Source organism: Montipora capricornis, chromosome 1 (genome assembly GCF_036669925.1).
Source record: "Montipora capricornis isolate CH-2021 chromosome 1, ASM3666992v2, whole genome shotgun sequence".
In the NCBI taxonomy this organism is placed as follows: domain Eukaryota; kingdom Metazoa; phylum Cnidaria; class Anthozoa; order Scleractinia; family Acroporidae; genus Montipora; species Montipora capricornis.
Genome location: NC_090883.1, coordinates 46,586,733 through 46,614,136, shown reverse-complemented (window position 1 = coordinate 46,614,136; position 27,404 = coordinate 46,586,733). Strand labels below are relative to the sequence as shown.

Genomic DNA, 27,404 nt, shown 5'->3' with positions numbered 1-27,404 from the left:
CTACTCAATCAAAAGCCCAAAGCAATGAGGTGTTCCGATTAGGGCGCCAAGATAAACAATTTATAGTCCTCGACAATGACCTCTTATCAGTAATTTTCAGAATGAGATAAGGAAGTTACAGACTTTTCGCGTGCCCACATGCAAGTGAGAAATGTAACAGCCCAGAGACATGCCGTTGAAAGTGATTGCTTGAAAAGATCTTTTATTGAGGGAAAATTCGTGAGTATTTCAAGTGTTTTTAGGAAACAAAACCTAACCAAACTAGATAAGGGTTGTTAGTTTTTTCGATGAACATCTCCAACACGCGATCGTGGCATTTTAGTGTCAGAACTCCTCAACAGATCACCGTATTGTTTAAATGAAGCCTAAATGAAATCAATACGGGTCAGTGAAAATTGTTTTGATTCTAGAAACAGACCTGGTTTACTGTGATATTTGGCAGTTATCTAAGGAGAAGATTTTATCCAACCATTCTTTAAAAATAATATTTGGTTTACTCAAGGGCTTATCTCTTTTAGGTGAATGAGAGAAGATTTATTGATCGAAGCATTCCCGGTCAAGATGGAAGACAAATCATTGCCTATAATTCTTGCTATTTTGATGGCGTTTCCAGGTAAGTGTATTTGTAACTTTTGTTGCTCTTAAAATCTATGTGCAATGTGGTACTGAGCTCTCACGAAACCGAAATGCGAACAAGTTTGCATGGACGTGTCGGCGACCAAGCAACCTCTTCGTGGTTTCCAGCCGGAATAATTGTGTTCGTACGTGATTGAGTTAATTTAAGGCAACTGCAAAACTCATTTCGTATTAGGAAACCTTTAACAATCATTATGTCAAACTCTCTCCATAATTTAATAGTCTACATTAATTCGAAAGCATTGAGAAACAATTAATTGTAGACCGACTTCCTTTACTGTGTTTACTTAGGAGCTTCCTCAAGAACAGCATTTAGTCAATGTAATAGCGTCCAGATGAATGGGGCTCCGAAAAACTAAGCTTGTCTGCTCGTATTTCACAACTAAACTTCGCAGCTTTGTCCACTTAAATTTAGGCAGGAATTCTCCCTAAAATTGATAAACACGTTAACAGTTCTTCATGAAAGTTCTAATGGTGGACATTAGCTTTCACTTAAATTGTCGCTTGCAATTATTGCCAGGTTGTGGGAGCCCCATGACGCCCAAACCCCAAGGGCTCTTACCATTGTTCAGCAAAACGTGCCAAAAGAACGCTCGTTCTTTGGCTATAAATGAATATTAATTGGATAGTAAAAACTCCCTATAATCTGAGACACCGAGAATACCTAGGTCGAATCAGGTCATTTTTGGAGTAGTCTCTCATATACCGGGCTCCGTCCAAAATGCGGGTTTTCTGGAGGTTTTTGCAAAGGGGGACCCTATAGCATATCGCTTGTCAAGTCGAACTTGTTTTTAAGTACAGATATTTCATAGATAAAATAAACTATATTTTTCTTGTACATAAATTTAAAAATAAGATGGGTCGATCAAGAATTTAAGTGCCAAAAATTGCATTCTACGGCTCACAGAACTATTAAACACGACCTTGCAGCAATACCAAGTTAACAGTTTGTGTTCTGTGTTTGCAATGTGTACAGTTTTTCAGGAACATCTTAAGTCTTTCAACAACGGGTCGTGACCGTTACATACCTTGAAAAATAATTAACCTATCGTGGAATGTTAAATGGTTACTGATGTAGATTCGACAACTGAAAGTTTGCGATCACACTGCAGTATTTGTCACATAGCCAAAGCCGGATAACTTTCAATAAGCACGTCACTGAGTCAGTGCTTGCTTCGCAATTACCAATGTGGTACGGCTTTGATTCCCAGACTCGGCTTCACATGTTGCTCCGAAACGATTTTCTTCGGGTTCTTCGTTTTTCTCCTCTTTTCAAAAACCAACCTACGACATCATTTCTGCTCAGTGTCTTCAAAGATTGGTTCCTTAGCGCTAAATACAGTTGGCAATTAAATAAAGTCCATTTATTTACTTTTATTTTGTGTAATTAAGGCCTTTATTTGTTACTCTGTAATATCATTTACGCACCAACCAATCAGATCAGAGAATGACCAGCGAGCAAAATGAAAACCAGTACCTGAATATTTTATGCCCACAGCGTTTTTTGAAGAAAACTATCACACAACACTGCTGTGGTCTAAAGCTATCATTAATCGTTTTCAATGTGAATACTCTCTCAATCAAACATCTTTAACAAATTGGTTTAAATTGCGTGATTTGTGATAAACAGATGTTTATGTTAATAAGGGCATCTGTGTGTCCTACTCACATTTCTTGCATTTATTCCACAAAAAGTTTGGCTTATTTTATTGGGAAATGCATCAAGCTGTGAGAAATACAACATAGAGACACAGAGAATGCGTGACAACCAAATAGAACTCACTGAGGAAAACTCCGAGTTCCAGATGAGATTTGGAACCCTCAACCCTGGATGCCCTAACCACAGATTTCTATGGCGAGCGCGGCTTATCTGTGGGCTTTCACGTAGTCAAAAAAACACAATAATGGCCCATAACTGCATTGGGCAGCCACATTAAGAGATAACTGGGAAATCGTGAATTAGAAAAAAGAGTAACTTCCCCATTGCGACTCTCTGAAGAGATAGCATTTTACCGTTTGAATCAAAAAGTTGTATATCAACTAAAATTCAATTCTGCGAGAGGCTCATTCAAATTCTCCTGCCGTATTTCCATTACCAAGCTTTTACCGAGGTAAGCCTTACCGCGGGCAACTTTTGAGCCGGACCGAAATTTGACCGAGGCAAAAAAGCGCCCTGACGCGGGAATACCGAGGGAAGTCGCGAGATACAGAAGTAGCAAAGGGGTCAGTAGTATCAAGCGGTACTGTATCTCTGGCTACATTAGCCCAGCAGTCTTATCTTTCAAATTGATTGCTTGTCTTTCATTTATATTTCAGGTTTGTTCGCTTCATCATCCACAGTCACAACAGAGGAAGGGCAGAATGTCACATTGCCTTGCAGTGCTGTGGTCCAAGGAGGAACATGGCATCAAACATCGTGGTTTAACGGCACTCAAAAACTGTTAACTGTCCTTCGCAGCTCGCATTCCAAGTACACTCAGAGACTCATTTCTATCGTTGATCAACAATCCTTACGTCTTCACAAAGTCGACCGCTACGATCATGGGACGTACTCGTGCAGAGCTCTCTATATTGTGGGTGTTAAAGCCACCCATGCTGAAGAAAACATACAGCTTTATGTCAAAGGTAAAATTAAGCGCTCTAAACAGCTCTTTTCCGATCCTCTTTATCGTGCATACAATCTGCGAATGAAGTTTTCTGAACACTATTAGATTTCGTCCAAGTAGTGACAACTTTCAGTCTGTTTCTTTTTAACTCGGTCCTCAAAGGATGACCGAATTTGACACGAAGTAGTGAAGAATCTTTTTGGAATCGAGAACAGTTCCGTTTGGTTCCAATTTGTGACTGCGCTAACTGTGCTTTGATTGCGCTGTCATTTGGTTGGAAGATGTGAACGAGCGCTCGATGAACGATACGGATGGAGCTGCGTCACACTGCTGCAGTCACTGGTCGATGAAGTTGTTGATGATAACTTGAGCATTTGCGGAAAAATCCAGCTTCCCAGAGAAGAAATCGAACCTGGATGCTCCGCTGCTGAGCTCAAGTAGCTCGAATGTGCTGCAATTTCGGGCAAATACTCAAAAATCAATACACCTTATTCCAAAATGGCTGCCATTTTAGTATTCTTTTGTTTGATTGCGAATTGGGCCCTTTTGGCCTCGTTCGAGTTTAAATATTATTCTCTGGAGCGGCGCAGTAAGACTGGGGAGAGGAAGAACTTTCCTTTCCATTTCCCCGCCCTAACCTCCTCGCGGCTTTGCCGCTCGAGTTCCCTTGTGTTTTCGCAACATCATAACCACCCTCTACGTAGGCTAAAATCGCACGGCCTTGATCCTTGGTTTGGAGCAATCCCCTTTGTTCTACGGCATGAACCACAGCCAAAAACGGAGCAGTTGTCACCTGGCATCGCCAGCGACTAATTTCGTTTTAAAATCGTTCAAGTAGAACAAATTTTAAAAAAAATGTTACCCTAATCACTGCTAGCCTGACGCCATATTGAATTCTGAGTGCACGGTCAGGGACACGTGACCAAGCGAAAACCATGACGACAACATCAGTGTTTGAAGTCCGCCGGTTTTCGTAACCATTCCCCTCTACTAACTCTGATTAGAAAGGAAAGGTGGGATTTCGTTTCCATTTTATCTAGCTGTGATTGTGGGATCAAAAAAAGATTTAGCATCGAGTATACGGCGAACGGCAAACGGCTGAAAATTAAAGAAATCTGTTTGATTTTAGCTCATTTCTAGCTACGGATATGAAGTAACTTCTCAAAAGCAAAAGACCAGTCAGAATAAAGAAATTTCATGGTTTAGTGAAGAGAAGAAGCCTGCTGCTTTCCCATTTGCCGTTTCACTTTCACGCAATACTAAATTTGTCTATTAACCCATGAAATCGTTCCGTGCTCCGTTCTTCGAAAACCGAGTGGTGTGGTTTCTTTATACAAACCGATTATCCACGGAAGCACATGAACCCAACAAATTGACCTGCTCCCAACTGAGTGGCTTTGTAGCTCAGTTGCTAGAAGATTGCACTGGCATCGCAGAGGTCATAAGTTCGAAACCGTTGAAACCGTCTTAATTTTTCAGTTGTCTTTATGAGACAATTGCTTTAAATAATTGTCCTAATAAGTTCGAAGATTACTTCATGTTTCATTCTACGAACGAAGTCTTAATATTCAAAAATTATGTTTAAGTTTTTTTTCTTTTTCAGCCCACCCGATAATCAGAAGAACAACCCCACAGCATCTTAACTTAACCCAGTCTAAAGAGGCGCGCGATCTCCAAATCAACTGCCTCGTGAGTGCCTATCCAAAGGCGAACGTAACCTGGAAGAAGGCACATGGACAGCTGACCAAAGACAGGTTCAATGTGCAAGATGATAACTCCTTGCTTGTCAAGAAAGCATCCTTTGAGGACAGTGGAACCTATGTCTGTGTGGCCAAAAACGAGCTTGGAACGGATAGCAAAGACTTTACCGTTACTGTATTTGGTAGGTAACTTACCACTTATCCTTGCGCGTACCATTGTGACGTGGCATATTGTAGCAGTGGGACCGTTGGGCACCGGATCACGTTGTTGTTGGTAGTTGCCCAGTTCACTGATCTCCCCGATCACACCCGTGATTATCCACCTTGTTTTCTTTCTCCGGTCCTCATAATGTGATTCTTAGCTCAGATCATTTCAACTGGATTACTTTTTTCTCTGTGTTATAAAAATATCCATTTGGAGTGTAAAATAAGGAAGCAATCTCGAATACAACATGGAAAGAAAGACAGTGAAATTCAACTCCCAAATGTAAGTGCACGTGACAATTTCTTTGCTCCACATAGGTCCGCAAAGGGTGCCTAATTTCGTTCTTTCAAACTGCCACCATTTGCTCATGGTCGGCACGAGGAAATAAAGGGGAAAATAATATTAAAGAGCCCTAGACAAATATGTTTTCTCTGTTTTTTTATTTTCTAGAACCTCCAAGAATAGTTGGGAAAAAGAAGTTTCACGCAAATGTAGGAGAGACAGCGAACTTACTATGTGACACCAAAGGACACCCGAGCCCGAAAGTCACGTGGTCCTGGCAAAGCACAACTGGAAACGGGTTGAGTATCAGTGAAGGCAAAGGAATAAATGGATATAGCGCGACAACATCACGCCGTAACGTAACGACTCGGAGCACGCTTGTAATTGAGAAAGTAACGACAGACAACTGGGGGATCTACTCCTGTGAGGCAGTGAATGCGCTGGGCACAGATACTTCAAATATGACACTGTCAGGAAAAAGTAAGTTCTACACAGTGTTTATAATTATAATATAATTGCGTAGGCTTGTATTTTTTCCATGATGGCTCGGCGATATTTTTGGGAATGCATTTCTTCCTGACAGGTGACAATTGTCACACAAACCTATTCTTGATTTTGGCGTTCTCGTTGACGAGAGCGTCGTAGATCGTTGAGTCCCTATTGTTTCGTGGCATTCTCGTGGCAGTGGTTGTCGTCCTTTTTCTAAGCTCCCTAATTTAAGGTTCATATTATTTCATGTAATTTGTTAAGGCGTTAAGGTGGCTCAAACGAGTTTCAGCAATGGTTGTGATCACCCTTGAGAGAAACACATTGTAACACTAGAGTTGACACTACTCTCGTGTGTAACACTTAGAGTTGACACTACTCTAGTGTCAACTTTCGAAAGCGACCACAGCCCTTCTGGTGTTTTGAATCCCTAGGGGAACACTGAAGAATAGAACTTGATGTTACACTAGTGTTAACTCCGTAATGCGACCGCAACCAATTTCGAGGTATAGGTCTATTCAAAGGATTAATTCTGCAACACTGCTTCGTGTAACGGTAAAGTTGTGGTGCTAAATAAAATAACAATAATTGCTTAGCAAGATGCATTCATTCGCCCAAACGGTTTTGAAGTAAAGATGGATAATAAGAGATTCATTGTTGCCTGCCTCCGTTGTTGTCAAGATCTTGAATTTGTATGGGTAATCAAATGGTGACGAGTGAAATCTGGGAATAATTTCACCTGCGCTTTGTCCAGAATCAAATTATTTGACTTTGGACAAAACGTAAGGGAATATATTCCCTAAATTCACGAGCATACCAAATGATTAGCTGTTAATATCATGAATGACAAATGACGTTCATAAGACACCATTTTGGCACTGCAGGAAAAGTTGCCATGGCAATATTGTTATTTGACTATTGAAATTATAAATTAACAAAATGAAAAATTAAAATTAAGGAGTAATTTGTCACACGTGTTATAAGGTTCAGTGACTCAAGTTGTTGTTTTGCGAAGTACGACACCGAAATGTACCATAAATGCGTGTTGCACGTGCAGCACGACCCTCTTTTCCTCTTGAAACCAATAATTATTATCATTGCTTTTTGGCCTTCTCGTTTCTTACTTTCACTTCTCTGATTCTTTTTCTCAGCTCGTCCAGAAAGTCCTACCATTACCGGCGTGGATACCAGCTCATCAACTGCTGAAGTTACGTGGAAATTCGGCGACGACGGAGGCCTGGATCTGATCGCTTTAACCCTTCAATACCAAGAGAGATCTCAGACTGAATGGCAAGAAATACAGATAAAACCACCGAACAAAGTCAAATACATTATTTCGGACCTTTCTCCAGATACCAACTACAGATTCCGCATGTCTGCAACAAACAGCCTTGGCTCCAGTCCGCCGAGTACAATCCATGCGGCAAAGACTCCGAAATCAGGTTTGTGATAGATTTGGGAAACGCGTATGCTCCTGTCCCTGTGAGTTTCTTTTGGAGACGATATTTTGTGTTTAGAGTTTTCACGTGACGTCACGGCGGCCATGTTGGTGTCCCTAAACAGTGGAACGATGACCATGGTGGTGTTCTAAACTAATCCTCCTGGAACTGAGCTCTATTATCACGCAAACGTGTTCTTTTGTTTGGGTGAAAAAAAACACTCTGGGGAATTTTTGTTAACATTTTTTGCCTCCTTAACACAAGGCTTACGTTTTCTAATTAGTAAACCCAGAATAAAGTAAAGAATAAAGAGAGACCTTTTGTTTCGACAGCCAATCGGACTCTGGTTGGCACATTTATGACAATAGGTGACGTCAACGACATCTTCCCTATCAATGCATTCGTCATTGACCAATCAGAAGTGCGATATTCTGTTGAATATATGATAATTAAGCACGGTGCCTACTATTGTTGTTGCGCATACTTTCTGCGCATCTCGAGATACTCGGATTTCCTATTGGTGATGGGTACCTGACACGGTAGCAGAGACCCCAAGCAAGCACAAACTACCACAAGAACTCCTCTGAAATTCAAGCAAGCCATTGACTTAATTGATTTTTATCTCTTATTTTCAGAGTCCGACGTCAGTGCTCAATCAAGCGAAGGATTTATGGGAATGTCGTCGAATATGACTCTGTTAATTGGAGGCATTGGAGGCGCATTTATCATCATATTGATCTTAATTATTGGAGTAATCTGCTTCGTTAGAAAATTGAACAAAAATCACAATACTCCTGCAAGTACGCCTGGGAACAGTAGGCCAACGAGTCAACAGGAACAACCTGAATTAACTTCGGTAAGGGTAGAAGAAAATCCAAAATGGTCTGGATAATGGCGATTTAAGTTTAAAGAAAAACACGACATTCTTGATTTTAACAGACACGTCTGCCATCGTCAGAGTGAATGATAGATAGTGTCGGGAATGAAATTAGCTCTCTCTCGAAAGATTAAAGAAGCACTGCTCATACTTTGGGAAAAGCCAACATTCCACGGGCGGGTTTTACCTCTAAGCTCGCCTCCCACCAAAGTAGTCCAGGTTGGATTCTCATACTCGGCGTCATATGTGGGTCTATACTCTGCCACGAGAGGCTTTTTATTTTATTTGAGTTAAGTATTGTTCTCCTAACCTATCGACGCGAAATGTCCTCCATACGTTATGCAGGCACAACTTGCCATTTGAATTTGATAGAAGAATCACTTTGACGTAGTGATTAGGTCACCAGACTGGAAATCCAGAATTCTATGGTTTAAAACCAATTCTACCTTCAACTTAAGTTGTTTTGAGAAGTGTCTGGTCCAGCTACTTAGTTGAACTGCCTCTTGTCAGTCGTTATATCTTTTTGATTAATTTATCTATGAATTTTGTGCGAAGATTTTAAATCTTAATACCACTAGTTTTGAGAAAATAATCTGGTATTTGTCGGCTTCGGGAGAAAATCGTAACATTGGGCGAACATTTTTTCTTGTTTTTATACTATCTCAATTTCAATTCTCTCAAATTTTGAAATATTTTATCCAGAAACGTTTCGTTCTTCCGTCGCAGCTGATGTCCAATAACCATCACATTCCCAACATACCCCTCCCCCAGCAGCCGGAGATACACCATGGAGCTGAGGCCGTTGCACTGTACAACAGTCCCTGGGAATTTCCCCGTAACAGAGTCGACCTTCAAATGATCTTAGGATCTGGTGCGTTCGGATTGGTAATGAAGGGTCAGGCGCAAGGCATCAAGGGATGCGTGGGCAAAATGTATGTGGCGGTGAAAATTGTTAAAGGTAAGGCTTTGGAATGTACTTCATGACTGCGAGCCGATCGAGTGATTTACTTAAAGCAAAATTTGGTGACTTGAAAATAAATTCGGCTTATTGCTACGGGCCATCAATATGGGACTTTGAGATCTACGACGCGTCTACGACGAGGTCGTCAATGATTATGCCACAAAACAGTGATATTTAACAATTATTCGCCGAAGGCGAAGTGATTATTGGTGAATATTCACCGATAATCACTGAGCCTGAGGCGAATAACTGTTTTAGTATGAATACACAGGTGATTATTTCAAAAAAAGAGAAAAAAAAACACATTTCAACGCGAAATCATCTTCACTTACAGTGGCAAAACGACTACTGGCGGCCATTTTGTCCGTCTAGGTGATCATCGGCTGATAATCCGAGATAGCGAGCCAATGAGAGCGCGCGATTTTGTATAATCACCTGTGTATTTATAGTAACAGTGGTGCTGCACGTGCGGCACGAATTTTGGGTCACCTCGCAGCTCTTACAAGGTCTCATCTGATTGGAGACCACCCTTGAGGTTTAACAAAGGAACAAACAACAGAAACAATGGACCCTAGGCCTAAACAATGGACCCTAGGCCTAAAACAAAAGGACTGCAACTCTATCCTCGCCAATGAAATTTAGAACTTGTAGGAGCTGCGAGGCTACCCGGCGAATTTTAGGACATATTTTTGCTGTATTCTTCACAACAACTACGTGAAATTACCAAATTTGAGGTTTTGACTACAACGCGAGCTAAAGCTAAAAAAAAAAAAGCTACGGTAATACGAGCAACAAAAAACGTCCGACTTGTCTCGCAACATTGCTGCGAAACTAGTCGAATAATGATGTTGCGCGTTTTACATCCCACGCACAACATGTCTCGCAACAGTACAATGTGTTGCAAGTTGCTGCAGTGTGTTGCAGAAAGTAGAGGTCCGTTCTACTTTCTGCAACAAAATCAACAATTTTTTTTTGTTGCGAGACAGGTTGTGCGTGGGGTGTAAAATGTGCAACATCGCTTTTCGACTAGTTTCGCAGCAGTGTTGCGAGACAAGCTGGACGTTTTTGTTACTCGTATTACCGTTGCTTTACAAATGGGAATCTTTCATTCTCTATTTTTATTCCCAAACCGCTCGTACCGTCTCATTTTTAAGATGCTTCGTCCACACTGTAGGACGTGAATGAGGTGGAATAATTGCGAAAGACGTATGATGTTGCAAGGTTATAATGTGAGGTGACGCTTTCGTCGACGTTGCTGTCGTGGATCTTACAAGAGAACTTAAGCAACATCTCAAAATATAAATTCGAGTTATTGTAATCCTTTCCTGACTATTTCAATATGAAGGGTGTGGAAGTTCCTCAAGAGTGACACTGGTCGCAACGGCGCTTAATTTAGGGGAAAAAATGAAAATTTATCCTAAAGTGCTGACGTTCTTCATAGAACTTCAAATTTGGCTAGAGCGGTTTTCAATTGAGTGTCGAAAGTAATTAGCGAATTGCTTTGGTTTTGCACCTACTTCACTCCGTGATTGGTTCAAAGTTCTCGCGCCATTTTTTCAACCAATCAGAAGTGAAACCAAAACCAATTGTGGCTCGCGCGTGCACATTTTTGCGCGCTTTGTGTTGGCTACGTGTAATTACTTCGAGTTTTGATTGGTTTACTGGATTTTCTCCGTCCTTTTTGATTTGCCAAAGTAATTAGTACTTTGGTTTTGGTGTTACGACGCTCATTTGAAAACCGCTCTATTTTACGTTGTCATTTGTTAGGTGACAGCAGAGATATAGACAAAAGCGAAAAAAGAACCTGCAGTGCGTGCAAAGCTATTGTTTTTGCCCACAAATATGCAACTTTGAGACGGTTTCGTTGCCTGGAGGACATCAAACTTCAGTAGTGTCGGAGAACAAACGCAAAGTGGCACCCTGCTTATGAAAATAAATACAAATCACGCGGAGGAAAGAGAAGAAAGGCATCATTTGTTTAATTTGAAGTCAAAATGATTCAAGTATTTGTTCGTCACGCTTCATCAGCCTAGAGCAGTCGAGAAAGGCAAGAATGAACACAGACATTTTGAGCATTGACCGCATGTTTCTTTCTGCAGCTTATTTCCATTGCGGCCCAAGGCTCTTAGTGATTTCCTGACTCTCTGTCTTTGTGTTTCGTTCAGAATCCGACAGTGAAACATCAAGGAGGGACCTGTTGGCCGAGTTAGAACTACTCAAGTTGATTGATCCACATCCAAATGTTATTGGTTTGTTAGGATGTTGTACAAGACAAGGTTAGTGTGCGCGTGTCATCGTTATCTCTAGAATCGCCTTCTTCATCGCTTCCACCTTGATTATCAACATCGTCATCACCATTGTTTTGGTCCTGAACAAACTACCATTGGACATCAGGCAATCATCGTCAGTAACCGTTTTTAAAACTAAGCTTAAGACTTACCTTTTTAAAAAAGCATTTGATTTGTAATTTCTATAATGAGGCTCTAGTAAACAGAATTGAATAACGTTGTTAATGTTGTCCAATTAAGAGTCAACTATTTTTAAGGACGCTTTTAAATTGAATTTTATTATTATTATTATTATTATTATTATTATTATTATTATTACAGTATTGGATAATGTAGTTAAGAGCTATTTTATTGTAAAGTGCCATGGACACTTGGTCGAATACGGCGATATATAGAGCGTTTTTACATGACGTCACGGCAGCCATATTGGTGTTCCAAAACAAATCAACCGCGGCCACGTTGGTGTTCCAAACTAATCCTCTGGGAATTGAACTCTATTTTTATGCAGATAGTTTCTTTTGTTTCATCAAATTAGCATTTATTTTAGTCACGTGAGTGTAAACGCTCTGTAAACGTAGTAATCGCTCAACTAATTAATTAATAATTAATTAATAATTAATAATTAATTAATAATTAATTAATAATTTTTAAAATTTATTTATTTATCATTCACTACCACCGTACCCTTCATCATCTTTATCGTCATCGACGTCATTTTTATCATGAACTACGACGGAGACGTCAACGAAAACGTTATATAAAAGCTCAAATGGTGTCAATTGTGACGCCGCGGGAATACTTGAGAGACTGACTCCGTAGCGCCTGTGATTGGAAAACGAAACAATAGATGATACAACAGAAAACACTGCACCTAGCCCTGATAACAAAGCAAAAGAAGCTGCAGGTCATATAAACCAATGAAAATAGCCGTCTGGAAAAGCTACAGGATTTCTCGAATACTTGGAAAAAAATCCGAAAAACAAAACAAAGACAAGAACGCTTTCCATAGACGCAGTTCTTTTGCCCACTCTCGACGCCATAACGTCATATGCATTCGCTCTACATTTCGTAGAATACGTGCTTTCTTTTGTTGAATGAAGACAACCAAATTCCCTTTTTTAATGTTTTAACTACCTGCAGACCCTCTGATGGTGATTGTGGAATTTTGCGCTTACGGCGATCTTCAGAGCTACCTTCGACACTGCCGAGGAGTAGAGGACAAATATTACCAGGACTTGTACAGAGTTCCAGTAGAAAAGCTGGGCTCGCGGGACTTGCTATCCTTCGCGATACAAACCGCACGAGGAATGGCACACCTGGCTGGAATGAAGGTGGTACACAGAGATCTCGCCGCTAGAAATGTTTTAATAGATGAAAACAAAGTTTGCAAAGTCGCCGATTTTGGCTTCGCAAGGGATATTTATGTTGAAAATCACTACACACGGAAAACACAAGTAAGTTTTAGACGAAACATTGAAAGATTCGCGGAATAAAAAAATGTGTACCTTCTCATTGGTCAATAAATGAAAAGCACTCTACCAGAAGAAATAGACCAATTCGGCTAACTCAATGTTGTACCCAATTCAGGTCCTGTGGGAATAAAACGTTTTGTTCCAAATATTTCCATATGAATGCTACATTATCATGCAAATGCAATACGCAAAGAATCTTAACCCCGAGAGATTTGAATTGGATACAACATTGCGTTATCCGAATTGGTCTACTGCTGTCGACGGTGGCCAACTTATACGGTGTTGTTGGTAAAGTGTTTTATGTTTTATTTCTTTTAGTAATAAAATCAAATGGAACCTACAACAAGTTGCAAAATTAGTGGAGACACTTAACCTTCTTAAGGCGTTATTAATTTACCTATTATCTCTCACACTGCAGCCCTCCTCCGCCCCCCTCCCCCCCTTATCTGTGTTGCTAGCAAGACAAAAAAATTGTTGCAAACTTAAAGAGTCAACATTGAAAGAGGGAGAGGGGAAGGAAAGTGGGAAAGGTGTAAATTCTATATACGACAGGTATTGGAAGCTAGAAAAGGTGTTTTTTAATGAAAGTGTCTCAACAATTTTGCAACTTGTAGCTTTCCTCATGTAATTATGTGTATAATAGATGATTAAAAATGCTAAAAAGTGATAAACACTAAATGCTTTCGAGAAAATTAAACCACATAACCAGTTTGGCCCGAGTGTGACCACTTTCAAACTATCAATATCCCTGCCTTACCCTTTCCCACAAACCTCCCTTTAATCCTGTGTTGAGGGCTTCGACGGTTTGCTCTGATATTAGGAATTCCTAGTTAAATGCTACATGGGAGAGTGTTGTGAAGCTCGACTGTGTCCTTGTGCTGTGATGTCTCCACGACATGTTGTCTAAGATAGATAGAGCAAAGAGCGGAGAGACCTGAAGACTGGGTACATATTCGACAAGGACTGTTCTCTTCTGATAACGCGCATGAAGCTTGAGGACCAAAATTGCGTATACTCAGCGAAAATCTCGCATTGGTTTACTAGCATTCCATTTTTAAGGTCCTCAATGAAGGATCGAAGGACATTATTGGCCTTATCGAAGTGAACAGGATACTAAGAGCCCATTCTTCGCTTATGGTCCTGGTAACTCGTTTGGGTGAACAAATATAGACACTCGCCGACGTGTTTATTTTGATCTGTTCATCCAAACGACATACCCAGACCCCTTGCAAAGAATGAGCATTTAGTTTCCCGCTTTTTTTTCCCAAAATTGAGTAAATTTTAGAACGTACTCTCAAATCACGTGAAGAGTGTTTGTATCATTGGCCAGGGTTTCTGGACTTTTGAAATATTTATGCTGCTTTTTTTCCCTATAGGGAGGTAGATTTCCAATCAAGTGGATGGCCATTGAGTCCTTATTAGATGGAGTTTCTACAACGAAAAGTGATGTGTAAGTGTGTGGGGCTGTAAGAAACAGGTCAATGGGGTCATCACGTCTGTCTAGCGGTCCTTGTCAGACCTTTTCTTTTTGATAAACGGTTGATATCTGCGGAAAAATATGTTACAGTGAAGCAATGGCAATTAAAAATAAAGCTCCTCGCCGGAAACTCGTTAGCAGGAGCATTCCTCCGAATTGACTTCTTGATCGGGCGTTTTGGCAGACCAAGTTATCTTTAGAAACGTCTTTCCCGCGAATGAGACTCCCGCGGGAGCCCCATGACCAATCACAAGAAACTAAATTGATGTCATAGCCTCACCGAATCGGAACTCTTTGTTTTTTTGTGGGAAAGGTAGTCTAAAATTAGATCGGTCTGTGAAAATGCCTTGACATAGGGTTACTATGGGAGTTGTTCGCCCCTAGTCATGGGCTCCTGTACTCGCTTTATTCTTGTGAATTCGCAATTAGAGCGGCTTTGAATTGAGTGTTGAAAGTAATTTGTGAATTCCTTTGGTTTTGCATTACTTTACTCAGTGATTGGCTCAAAGTTCTCGCGCCACTTTTTCAACCAATCAAAAGTGAAACCAAAACCAATCGTGGCTTGCGCATGCAAATTTTCCCGCGCTTTGTGTCGGCTACGTGTAATTACTTCGAATTTTGATTGGTTTACTGGATTGTCTCCGTCCTTTTTGGTTGGCCAAAGCAATTACTTTGGTTTTGATTTTACGATACTCGATTGAAACTCGCTCTATTTCTTGTGGTTTTACTTGAAAAGTGCTTACCTACTTTTCAGGATTGAAACTGGTGTGAACGGTGTGAGTGTTTGGAAAGAAAATTGAAAAATCATCGTCGCATACTCAAACCCTCTACAAAAACTCAAATTATGTCATTTTACGTCCTTGTCAGGACGAGGACCTCAAAGAAATGTACAAAAATAAAAAACGAACTACAAAGCATAAACAGCCATTCCTTTGTTCATTAGATCTATTGTGATGTTATGTTTCTGTTCTTGGTGACGCCGCCGTTGACTGAGCTCCAAAAATCGAAATATTTATTTATTACAAAGCTAATGAAGCAATCTGACTAATGCAATACATTCATTCATTCATTCATTCGATTCAACCTTAAATTATGTCCAATCCTTTATTGTCTTTGTGTAGGTGGTCTTTCGGAGTTCTTATCTGGGAGATTGTCACGTTAGGTAAGATTTTTCGTACTTCAAATATCGCGTCTTCATATGTTTTTTAAAGGATGGCAAAAATAAGGCAAGATGCACCACTGAAAAGGTCATACATGCTGTTATTATTTGAAAAATGGTCAACCTTTCGGCCGTCTACTTTCGTGATAGGCCAGGAGAGACGGTTGGAATTATGGCTAAGAATTAGTCAATTGAAAATGATTTTTTTTTTCTCTCACAATTTAACATTACGTTTTTTTCCCCTTAGGCGCGTCCCCCTATCCAGGAATGAATTCTCAGGAAGTGATAAACTTTCTTCAAGACTGCTATAGAATGGACAAACCGAAACATTGCTCTGACGAACTGTGAGTAAACTTTTCTCTCATGGCTTTGTTTAGCCGTCAATGCATTCGCTCTCAAATGTCGACCATCGTGACAGTGAATTTAAAATGAAGACGGCACGAGTTCTTATGGCAGAGAGTGCATGCTTGGGGGAGTAGACTAGAGTCATTTAAAAATATAAACGACGTGGAAAGATTCCACAAAAATATCAATCGTTTGTTTTTCATGATAGGTACGTTCTCATGTTGGACTGTTGGCAAGTGTCTCCGCAGAGAAGACCAACATTCACAGAGTTGTCTCAGCACCTCACGAAAATGTTCAGCGATGAAAGAGTAAGTACTTTTTTCAACGTTTTTTCTCGGTTGCTGATAGCTGTCAATATTCTGAACGAACCTAAAACGTCGTTATTTCATGATGGTCAATAAGAAAATAAGAAAAGGACGAATTACGTGTTTTCCATTTTGCTGTTTATTCAATGACTTTGGCCAAACATAAAGACTTCGACTTTCAAATTAGCGAATCAGAATACAAAGATATTTTTCCTGTAGTTGACGCCAAGTTCGGCAAAAGAAATCACGAGTGATCAGATTTGAGACTCGGATGCCAGATTTACAGCCAACAACTTAGAAATGTTTATCATGCTCATCTTTAGGGGGTGTTTACATGAGATAACTTGCACCGGCGCGAGTTTCTCACCGCGCTTTCATGATGACGAGGTGAATTCGTATCGTGTTTACCTTAAGGGAAACCACATCTCGATAAAATATAGCGTGAATCAAAAATGGAAATATGGCGTCTATCAGGAAAAGTACGCATGCGCTACCCGTTCCAGCCCACTGGGAGGCCGATTTGACACCAGAACAAGTGGGCGTTCCTAGTTCACATGATACCGTTGCTACAACCGTGGTCAATACTCTTGGGACATTAAGGCAACAGCTGGTGAAAATGACGCATTTTTTCTCGCCCCGTCCCCCCCGGTTCAGTGTTAACGTTATGGCTTCAAATCTTTTTCAACACAATCAACATTGCTGAGGGGAAGAGGGGACAGCAGAAACAGGCTCTTTCCACAACATTTCCAAGCATTTATAGCAGGTTAAATACACTTTTCATAAGCAAGGTGTGTTTTCGCCTCATTTTCGTAAGTGTCCCATTACTTTTGACGAGGGTTGTAGATTTCGCGCCGGAACTAAATTTCCGCTCCGGTGCAGCAACCGGGTTGAACTCGCGCCGGTGTGAGTCGTCCCAGCATGATTTTTTTCGGTGGCATCATGTAAACAAATGCAGAGCAAAGAGAGGGAACCGGAGTGAACTTACGCCGGTGCAAGGAGACGCCCCGGTATCATGTAAACACCCCCTTAGTTTTTTGCAACATACTTTGCACTAATTAATTGTACGTAATATTTTGCAGTTTCTTTCCAGGTGATCTGGTGACGTAATTTGGAGGGCTGGGATGAAAAATTTCAACACCGTATCCCACAACCGCGCGCGGCCTTAGGTGTTGTTTCCGAACTCCCTGCAGTGATTGCTATCGCCAAAACTCAACAGATCATTACGAGTCTACCACATTTCCTACTACTGAATGAACATTCAAGTAGACCAGACAAGATCTAACATCGCCTTTGCCATGTTAAATTCGAAAATAAGGCCGCGCGCGGTTGTGTGATACGGTGTTAAATTTTTTCTACCCATTCCTCCGAATTACGTCACCAGATCACCTGGTTCCTTATATTAACGTATCTAATTTTGTAGTAGGTATACATAGATATTTCTTTTAGTTTAGGTTATCTATCTATCTATCTATCTATCTATCTAAATTAAATATAAAGCCGCTTTATACTGATACGTCATTCATTCCTTCGTTCATAATGGTTCTTAAATCGCTTCCCAGGAATACGTAGACATGAAGGCTTATGAGGACTCATTGTACGACATTTTTGACGGCTCATCGGCCACGATCTAGTGCTGTCATCCGAGAGAACCTAGTAATTGATTGATTGATAAGTGCCAGTCATTTTCCAATGTCCGCTGATGGTGCTGTTTGCTTGTCTCGATCCAGGAATACATTGATATGCGGATGTACGAGAACCATTTGTACATTAACTTCGACAGGGCTTCAGGAACAATGTCAGGAAAATCGAAATCTGGGAGTTCAAATCACCAGGAATCAATTATGTGATGGAAACAAATCGAACACTTCTACTATGAATTCATCTTTTAATAGAAAACAGCGACCGTACACTTGCAGGGAAAACCGTGGCGGTGAAGAGAGGTTGAGATAAAGTGTTGGAGAGCATGTTCTGCGGAGCAAAACAGCAGAAATTGTAATTTGCGACCTGACCTCAAAACAGCGAGACAGACGTCAACATTCAGGAACGAAGCAATGATTTTTAACTTTGTCCAATAGTTTCTATAGCTGGAGGCTGCAATGCTCATGTATTTCACTGCGCAGCATCACGATTTGCAAAGAAATCGTAGAATTGCTGTCACCAATAACCTGAGTTAGAGATTGGAAGACTTTATTTAGTTTGGACAAATTTTGAGCTGTGAAGCACAAGTGGGAACAAGCAAAGAAACCCGGGAAACTGGTTTATTTATAAAGATTCAAAATCTTAAGTTTATGCGTCGCATTTCAGTGCGTTGTTTGCAATGCAAGTTGAAATCTTCCCTGCCGGATTTTTATAATTTTGCGATTTTATGATTTTTGTGATTACGCGTTTCTCTTGAACTTCTCCGTGTCAGTTTTTTGGCGTACATAGAAAGCGAAGAGGGGGAAAAAGATAGGGCGATGTAGTTTTCTCGTGTTTTAGTGGGAGGACAAACTCGTTTTATTTTTATTGTTCTGCTGCGTTTAGGGACCTGATTGTCAAATGCGTCGACGTAAAAGAATACTTTTCGAGAGTAAAACGATGTCTTGCATCTGCGTTTGAAACATTTCACATTTCTCTCCCCTTATCTGCAAATTTGCAAAGAGAAATATGAAATGACCACATTTCACGTGCTATGGAAAACGTGATCGCACAATGGCGAATTTTTATATTCTTTAACTTTTACTTACAATTCAGTCCTTAAAAGTTGATTTAAGAAAGCTTCGAAAACTTACATTTTATGCTTTTGTCGACGTCGCCGTGGTTGATATTAAGGTCCTTAACTTTTAATTAGAATGCAGTAGACAAAAATAGCTCACATTTACTCACATCTTTTAATTTTAAGACTCGACTCCAAGACCTTCAGGCACAAACTGTTTCATAACTTGCTTTTGTATTATTTGTCGTATGGTTCCCAAATGTAGATAGATATAATCGCAAGAAATTGCACGTTTGAACAACAACAGCGCAAAGCAAAGGCAACCGCACGTGCAAGGCAGCAGCACGAGCTGTAACCTCGGTTGAAGTTGAAAGCAAGATGGAACTGATGGAGTCTGCCTCGCCCGCCATTTTGAAAATGACTGCAACTGCTCTTGTGTATCTAACCTTCCTTACGTTTGCGTACTACGACAGAATGTCACTTGCATTTACGTTGCACACGTGAACCATTCTTAACCTGAAATGTTTAGAGTCATGTCAGAACATTGTCATGTGAAACAATTTCTTGTATTTTACTTGCTTTTTGTCTTGAAGTAATTATTGTAATATTGTTACTTATTAGTTTCAATTCACGAAAACAACGCGATTTTTTTTATTGTACTTCAATGTTCCTCTAGTGAACTAAGAAAAATGAGTCGTTCATTATTCATATTAACTTTACAAACACTTGCTTACGGTTTAGTTTGGAAAAAGCTTGCTGGTACAGGCTTACATGTACGAACAACTACGCTTTCTGAGACAATTCTCTTGTGGGGTGTAGAGTGGTGACAGATAACCTAAAATTTCAGAGTTCTGTTAGCGTAAAATGTGGACATTGACTAGGTACCTTTTCCGGCCTCTCTTGGAGAGGTGATTAAATAAATCTTAACTTCGAAACGATCAGACTTTTGTAAATTGGGATTTGCAGCCAACAAAGAGAGGGATTTCATTTGATGTTCCATTGTCATCATCATGTGACATGTTTTCAGTCAGGAGAAAATAATTTCGTCGATCTGTTAAAACGGATTGTTCCTTTTTAAGAGAGTGGCCTTTATTTTGTCTTCTTCATGTTCCTGTCTTTTTAATGCATGCTTTCATGTCCCCAATACGTTTTAGTATGTGGAGCATAAATTTTAGATTTCATTCGAAGGTTGTAATTAAATAAAACAAGATATTTGCAATCATTTGAAACGGCGTTTTGAGAAATATAGAAAGGTACGATTTTTCTTTTGTAACCGTTACCTCAATCTCCCGGTTCAATTGTCCGTTCCTTCTTAATGAAGTCGGCAAAATAAACCCTCAACTTGGTGAAAAATATTGTTCGAGTTTCTTCCGCTGAGCTTATCTGAACAGCTTAGCAACCAATAGACCATTTTACAATTGTGTGCTTAGTTACCTGGCCTTTGAATGAAAGTGAGGCTGGAGTTGACCACCTCACTGCTTTTCTTATGATAATGATGTTGTTCCCATGCTAATTACAGCGATTTACATAAAAAAAGCAGTGAGGTCTCTATCAAGGCAAAGTCAACTCCAGCCTGAGTTACAATCAAAGGCCAGGTAACTAAGCACACAATTGTAAAATGGGCTATTTTACCTCAAACAAATGCGACGAGGAATGTTTCGGAATGAAACACTAACGGATTGCAGTCAGTAAAATAAAGGCGATTTTCCTCCTGCTTGCCTTTTAAAGCTATTTGTCGGTAAAGAATCCTGCGTTTGAGGTTGCCCCTGATCATTAGTGCCAACTTTCGGCAGAATTCTTGATCTGCGATGAAATTTCGGTATTATCTGTTTTTAGGAAGGCTACTGATAAGGTCCTGTAGGTACCGTAGAGTAAACACTTGACAGTGAAACAGACGGTTGCTAATAAACTTGTAGCCGTCGGTGCGCACCTCTAACCCACTTCCTCCGCCAATTCTCCGTTTTACGAGTAATCAAAGCTACAGCTAAACGGATCAGAGAAAGACAAGACAGTCGTCCATCGAATGAGACGGGGATCGAACTGGCGACCTCCAGCTTAGAAGCCCGCGCACTAACCGACTGAACTACGCCTTCCCCTCGTGCTAGAGTTTTGCGGGAAAAGGTGGCGGTATTGTTTTCCTTGCGCGATCCATGATTTGTCATAAGCACGAGCAATCCCTCGTGCGGCTACTTGGTTGCAAACAAATGAGAAGCGTTGTTTGTCATCAGACCCAATCTGATTAGCCATAACTTGGCGAGACCCGTATTCTAAATTTAGGTAATACAGGAAACTGGTGGACTCAGCTCAATTAGGATCACCCAACTAGTGGAGTAATCCAAATCCTGCATTTTAATATTTTGGCTACGCTACTAGAGGACTATTAGTAATAGTCCTCGAGTAGCGAAAAGCGTGATACTTTCTTTCGTTTTATTTCCAAATAAATATTTCTTCAACTTGCATTTCATTTTGCTAACTTTATTATTGCCTTTTCTGTCCGACTAGTTGAGTGATACTAAAACAATTAGACCCTTCGTCCTCAAGGGTCACGAGCCAATAGCCCTTTCGGCTTAATTCGCCTTATGGGCTATTGACCCGTTGCGGGCTACGCGTCTAATTGCCAAATAAGAGAGATCGACACTTTTGGGCTATGCGCCTCTACTTTCGCTAACAACCACACTTTTTCTAGAGTGACACCAAATTCCATTGGCTCGTTTGCTGGATTTCCTTTTGGCGCTTACGAATACAATTCTAGCACGCGTACGAAGTAGGCGTCCAAGCATGCCTTCACCCAGTTTGGTTTCTTAACTGTTATCTTTATTCATTTACGTTTTCTTACTATCAACATTACACAGGCTTCACAGGCTTAAATAACAAAGTATATAAATAGTATTGGCTCTTTAAAGGGAACCCCCACTAAAACAACAAAATAACTATAAACCACAGAACATAATGTTTACAATAAACATTGTTTTCCAACTTTTCCAATGAAAGCGTTTGTATCTGAAATAAATAATAATTATTTTCAAAAACGCTCCGGTTTTGGTTTTCAAATTTGCCAGGCGCCGCCATCTTGAATATAACGGAGCTTAAGTACGCGCGTTTTCGAGTCGCGGACGGCAACCGGAAGTAACTTGTTTTCTCTTTTAACTTGTCTTCACACAACCACATTTACATTACTAAATATCTTTTCTCCATTAGAAATGATTAGTTTGGAAATCTGGGAGACAACACAGTTCTGGCTTGCGAATTATGTAAAATCACAAAATATGGAATATCTTTGCAAACATCAAGTCTGCAGGGTTGATGTGCTACCAGAACTACACATCGTGATACATGTAGTGATTATGATGTCACTATAGCAATATACTCGTTACCAGACCTCTACCTTCCCGAAATGAAAGATGCCTTCTTTGTTGCTCCAGAGTCTAACAGACTTCCTTGTGCTTGTGCTTGTGCTGTGTAATGTCCATATTCACGCACACCCACTGAATCAACATCAAGAGCAAATAACACTTATTGGGGAAGGAAACTCTGATTTGACCCTTTGGATGGAGAGGCCTGGAACCCATTGTGTTGCAATAGAAACGTCACAGTGGGTCATATCATGGAACTTTGTGATGAGTATAAGAACTCTAAAAGTTTCAGTTCCATACAAAAAAAGTCTTCAGAGATGTTCCATTTTTTGTGATTTTACATCATTTTGTGTCCACTATGTGACGTCACAAGTCCTCTGATTTGCATAAATCAAAATCTTGAATAACTCGGCAACCAAGAGACCTATCACAATAAAATAAACACCGTTCTTCATCATTTTGAAAGCTCTTTCGAACAAGCTAATAAAAATTTTGTCATATGCAATTTAAGCTCCCTGTTCATTGTTGAAACAATACGGCAACCACGACAAGTCACAATTATTCAAGATGCCGGCGCCAGGGAAGTTTGAAAGTGAAAAACACTTTTTTGAAAAAAACTGTCGATCAAATTTGATTGGAAACATTATTTGTTCGGTTTAGAAGTATTCATTAGTCGGAATGGAGGTTCCACATTGCTTTTCAACTTTCTTCCTGTCATTCTTTAGTTATTTAACCGAGAGAGCGATGCCCCGACAACTACGACCAAAAGCGAGATTTTCACTTGGATTTTCTTTTAAAACAGGAAAGCGCCCAATATAGGCAAGTTATTATTTTTTTTGGCAAGCCATTCGTCACCCCAATAAAATGGCATACTCCGGTGTACCTTATATGGCAAGAAAACTTATTATGACACGAGAAAGTTGAGGAAAGAGACTAAGTTTCTTTCCCCAACTTTCGCGTGGCCAGTTTGTCCAACAGGAACGCTTGCTTCGCAGGCTAAATGTCTCGGTATACTGTCCTTTGGTGGTCTGTTGAACAAAAGCCGTTCCTACGGGACGAAACTCCGAGTACGAATCCAGTCCAATTATGTTTGATTTTTCTTATTAGCTCTGTTCTGACGAATCCGGGGACTTGAGTCAGTGTATATGTCAACAAATATCATCGTCGTCGTGCCCATAAATCACGAAATGCACTTGCGTACATACGATTTCTTACACTTATTACGATACACTCAAGGTACCCTGTACGACTATCGTAATTTCAGTGGCGAGAACATTTTGGAAAGGCCTAGGGAGTATTAGAAAGTATAAGCCGTGCTTACACTGGCAAGTGTTGACCGTGCACTGTCTCTAATGTGATCACGCATTTTTCGTCGGCAGTCTTTTTTCCAAAGTGGGCCTTGACGTCAACAATTTAGATTTCCAGGCTTCTGCAGCTCCAAAAGCGCTTCTAAAGTGAGATGAATCTGAGCGCGGTAGCATAGCATGGATAATTCCAGCCTTGACTTGGTTTCTATAGCTGTTCGCTAGGACAGGTGCCGAGGCCACCCTCTTTGCGTCTTGTCGGCGGAAGGGGCGGGGCGAGGCCATGCTCTGAGATGTGCGAGGCCGGCGTTTGCCTAAGCAAAGGACACAACCCGATAAATGCGATAGTAACAAAGAAAATTACAAATTAAATTAACAGAGACGAACAGACGAAGTGGCATCGTTATCAGCAGTACGTATTTCAATACATTGGCCGCTGAAAAAATTGCTCTGAGGATCGACAAAAAGTTGAAAAATGTTGGTGCTATTAAGAAGCTACGAAACTATAGTCACACATTTTGTGTGGGATTATTTGGGGCTTCGTACCCATTATCATTTTAGAGAGGCTTTGGTGGCAAGAAAACGTTCACCATTTTTAAGCGTCTCCCATAATCATGATCAAAACCCCTTTCCAGGGAGTTTATATCCTTACAAATTTGCCTCTTAGGGCCTTAACAGACTGCTTGATGGCGCGCACTAATAATAATAATAATAATAATAATAATAATAATAATAGAACTTTATTTTCACACGATAATGTCTAAAGCTGAATAGCTTGGGGGGTCGTGAACAAATGAAATCAAATCAACTAAATACATATCAAATCATATCGGCTTTTAAGGGGAGGGGAAAACCGGAGTACCCAGAGAAAAACCTCTCGGAGCAGAGTAGAGAACCAACAAAGTCAAACCACATATGATGCCGGATCAGGGAATCGAGCCTGGGCCAAATTGGTGGGAGGCGAGTGCTCCTCAGAATTTGAAGACAAATGCCTATCCCTCGAATTTCAAAGATCTTCTTGACAGTTAGTAAGCAGAGAATAAATCGATGATGGGCACACTTACGTTCTTCAGGTGGAAGTCTTTGTGGAACGGGAGGTCCTCCGTGTATCGTTAGACTGTTGATTAGAGTCGAGATTGTTAAACATTAGTTTAAGACAAGTGCTATCTTTTCTGCCGTAAGTAAATGGTTTGGGGTTGTTTGCGTGAAAGGACGAAGGTCGTAGAACAACGAAGATCCTGGAGAGGGAAGTAATTTTTCAGTTGGTTTAAACTCAGAAATTCTGGTTGGGGTTTGCGTTCATAATTTGACGACAAAGGCTGGTGTCAACGCCGTTTCCACGCGCTGCGAGTGTTTAGCAAGTTTGTCGCGTGTCGTCGAGCGCCGATTGCTTGCGGCACTTGCATAAGGCAAAGTTACCTGGCAGAAGGCAATCCAATCATCTTGGTTTGCTTCCACTCGTCCATGAATTCCATAGAAATTTTCCCGTTTCCTAGGTTATTAACAAGAGATTCCAGCAACCCTGGGGTGTTCCTACACGCCTGCAGCATCAAACGGGAAGCCTTACGGTCAAAAGACAAGTATCCCAGGGCCACCGCAGCACTGTATCGAACTTCCTCGTTTGGTGAAGACAGATTGGCAAGAAGTGCATCCACGGAACCTAAACAACAATAAAAATGAAATAAGAGTTCAATTTAGCGAGGGAATTTCATTGGCACTTTCCATCCGACCAATTTAAAATTTCGCAAATTTCAAGTGGCGAATGAAACAGCATTTTGCGGTTGCGCAGTTCTTGCTAGCCAGCCAAACACTTGAATCAGTTTTCGTCTTTAAAACAACGACCCGAAGAGACCAAATTTGAAGTATTGTAAAAGACGTGACGACAGGACGCCGTCATGTTCATGCCAATGTAATTTAGAGACAGTTAACATTTTAGATTCGTAACTACAAGGATCGATTGCTTCATAATACTAATAACGCGAGTATGTATTTCGGAATGCCGACCTTGTAACTGTCGCCGTTGACTTTGAATAAGCTCTTTGAATAAGCAACATAAACATTTGTTGCGCAAGAATGTGGTAATACGCGCAACAAAACATCTCAACTTGCAACGCAACATTGTTGTGCTAAGGCCCATTAACACGGGCAACATTCTTCGTGCTACTTGTTGCGCAACAACGTTGCATTGCAAGTTGAGATGGTTTGTTGCGCGTATTACCACCTTCTTGCACAACAAATTTTTAAAAAATGCAGACTGTAGACTGTGCAGACCGTCTGTAAAATAAAAATTCGGTTAGCCTTTATATCAATCTGGGTAGCCCAATTAGGCCTAAATAACATTCGGGTTAGCCTGTTTACGGTGAGCTTTCAAGTTCAAGTTCAAGTTCAAGTTTATTAACTTCTTGTTTTATTATTCCAATGGTAAAGGCTACACTATCCCGCAAATAGCATATGCTAATCTAGACGGGTAGTCTAGAAGTCTTAATAGTAAATAACTAAACTAATTAATTAATAATAGTGAGGGTAACAACATATTTTATCCCTGGTCAGGTCTGCACGGTATGTAGTCTTCGTCCTGACGTGACCGCGAATGAGCAGCAGTATGGCGAGATTTTGATTGATATCATTCCCCGTTAAATTGTTAATGAGTCAACCAGAGGTTCATCGGCTATTAAGGCCGGGACACACTAGGTAACAAGTCGCAGGGACAGGTCTCTGCGACAAGTTGCTCCGTGCGTACTACTTGCAAAACAAGTCGCTACGACACGACGCCTGTTTGGTGCACACGTAGTCATCTCGTATGAAGGGGAATGTGAACTAGTTTTCTAATTCAATATGGCCGACCATGACGCTCTGTCATTGGTTCATTTATATTTTGTCGCATGCGACAACGCTGTATTCGCTAATTTTGTCGCTGCGATTAGTCACACGAATTCAAACTGGTTTGAATTCGTACGACTGATCGAGGCGACAAAATTCTGTCGCAGCGACAATGATTTTCATAAAATTAACCGTGCCACACAAGGCGAATTGTTGCGGCGACTTGTCCCTGCGACGTGTCGCAGCGACTTACGGCAAAGTGTGTACTGGTCTTTAAGAAAATTACGATTACTTTTGTTTAGTGGTTTGTACAAGGCAATCATTGCTATTAGAAAATGACCTACTTCACTTAAGTGGTACAAAGAAACAAACAAACAAACTCACTCGATATTGTCTAATAGATTGACTGACTGACTAACTGACTGACTTCTTGCCTGTCGAATTGTAGATACCAAAAGACTGACTAACTGGTACTTGTTTGCGTTTTCACGAGGGGTACATTGTACCTGCAGTTATAAGAGCCGCAGGAACACCAGCACGAGTGTGACCGAGGCTCGCTGTCAAACTAGCCGCGAGGATCTGCGTGCTGTTCTGTTCAGAACTGAGCAGGCGCACCAATAATTCCACGCCTCGAGCTGTCAGCTTCACTTGTTCGCTGTCAATAACTCGCGCCAAGACAATGATCTGAAAAGACGCGTGGGCCTGGTACAACTCGTTCTCAGAGCCCAGAAACTCCTCAAATGATTTCAGTGGAATCCCACCGGCGTTTTTGATTGCGTATTGCTGGGAAGTGTTGTTGTAGGCGAACGTTGCAAGAGCCATTCCGGCCTTGTGACGCACGGTTTCCTCCTTGCTTTTAAGATGGTGAAGCAGTTCGACCACGCGGAACTTTGTTTGCTCTGCTAAGAGCTTTTGGGTTTGCGGGTTATTGAGGACAATCTTTCCTAAAGTTATTGCTACTTCCACCTAGAAAGAAAGACGACAAGTATTTTAG

General features: G+C 40.7%; 2 protein-coding genes across 11 annotated transcripts in view; one reads left to right on the top strand and one right to left on the bottom strand.

The window, feature by feature from the left end:
- The window catches only part of LOC138045971 (fibroblast growth factor receptor 4-like), a 37,462-nt gene extending 17,310 nt beyond the window's left edge, over positions 1-20,152 (top strand). For 5 of the 10 annotated variants that reach the window (XM_068892633.1, XM_068892626.1, XM_068892642.1 and 2 more), the window contains 14 exons: positions 519-613; positions 2,953-3,261; positions 4,846-5,124; positions 5,598-5,909; positions 7,067-7,357; positions 7,990-8,210; positions 8,934-9,189; positions 11,358-11,468; positions 12,621-12,934; positions 14,329-14,402; positions 15,551-15,591; positions 15,836-15,932; positions 16,142-16,241; positions 17,966-20,152. In XM_068892633.1, coding sequence (XP_068748734.1) covers positions 523-613; positions 2,953-3,261; positions 4,846-5,124; positions 5,598-5,909; positions 7,067-7,357; positions 7,990-8,210; positions 8,934-9,189; positions 11,358-11,468; positions 12,621-12,934; positions 14,329-14,402; positions 15,551-15,591; positions 15,836-15,932; positions 16,142-16,241; positions 17,966-18,085 — 2,616 coding nt within the window. In that variant the 5' untranslated portion in view covers positions 519-522 and the 3' untranslated portion in view covers positions 18,086-20,152. The other 5 variants (XM_068892692.1, XM_068892679.1, XM_068892700.1 and 2 more) reach the window with 4 other exon arrangements.
- A 1,583-nt stretch (positions 20,153-21,735) lies between these two features.
- LOC138046318 (ankyrin and armadillo repeat-containing protein-like) overlaps positions 21,736-27,404 on the bottom strand; it is a 20,514-nt gene continuing 14,845 nt past the window's right edge. Inside the window, exons 6-9 of the mRNA XM_068892984.1 lie at positions 26,917-27,376; positions 25,010-25,250; positions 24,655-24,707; positions 21,736-23,904 (exon numbers count right to left, since the gene is read on the bottom strand). Coding sequence (XP_068749085.1) covers positions 23,645-23,904; positions 24,655-24,707; positions 25,010-25,250; positions 26,917-27,376 — 1,014 coding nt within the window. The 3' untranslated portion in view covers positions 21,736-23,644. The remainder of the gene's footprint in view (positions 23,905-24,654; positions 24,708-25,009; positions 25,251-26,916; positions 27,377-27,404) is intronic.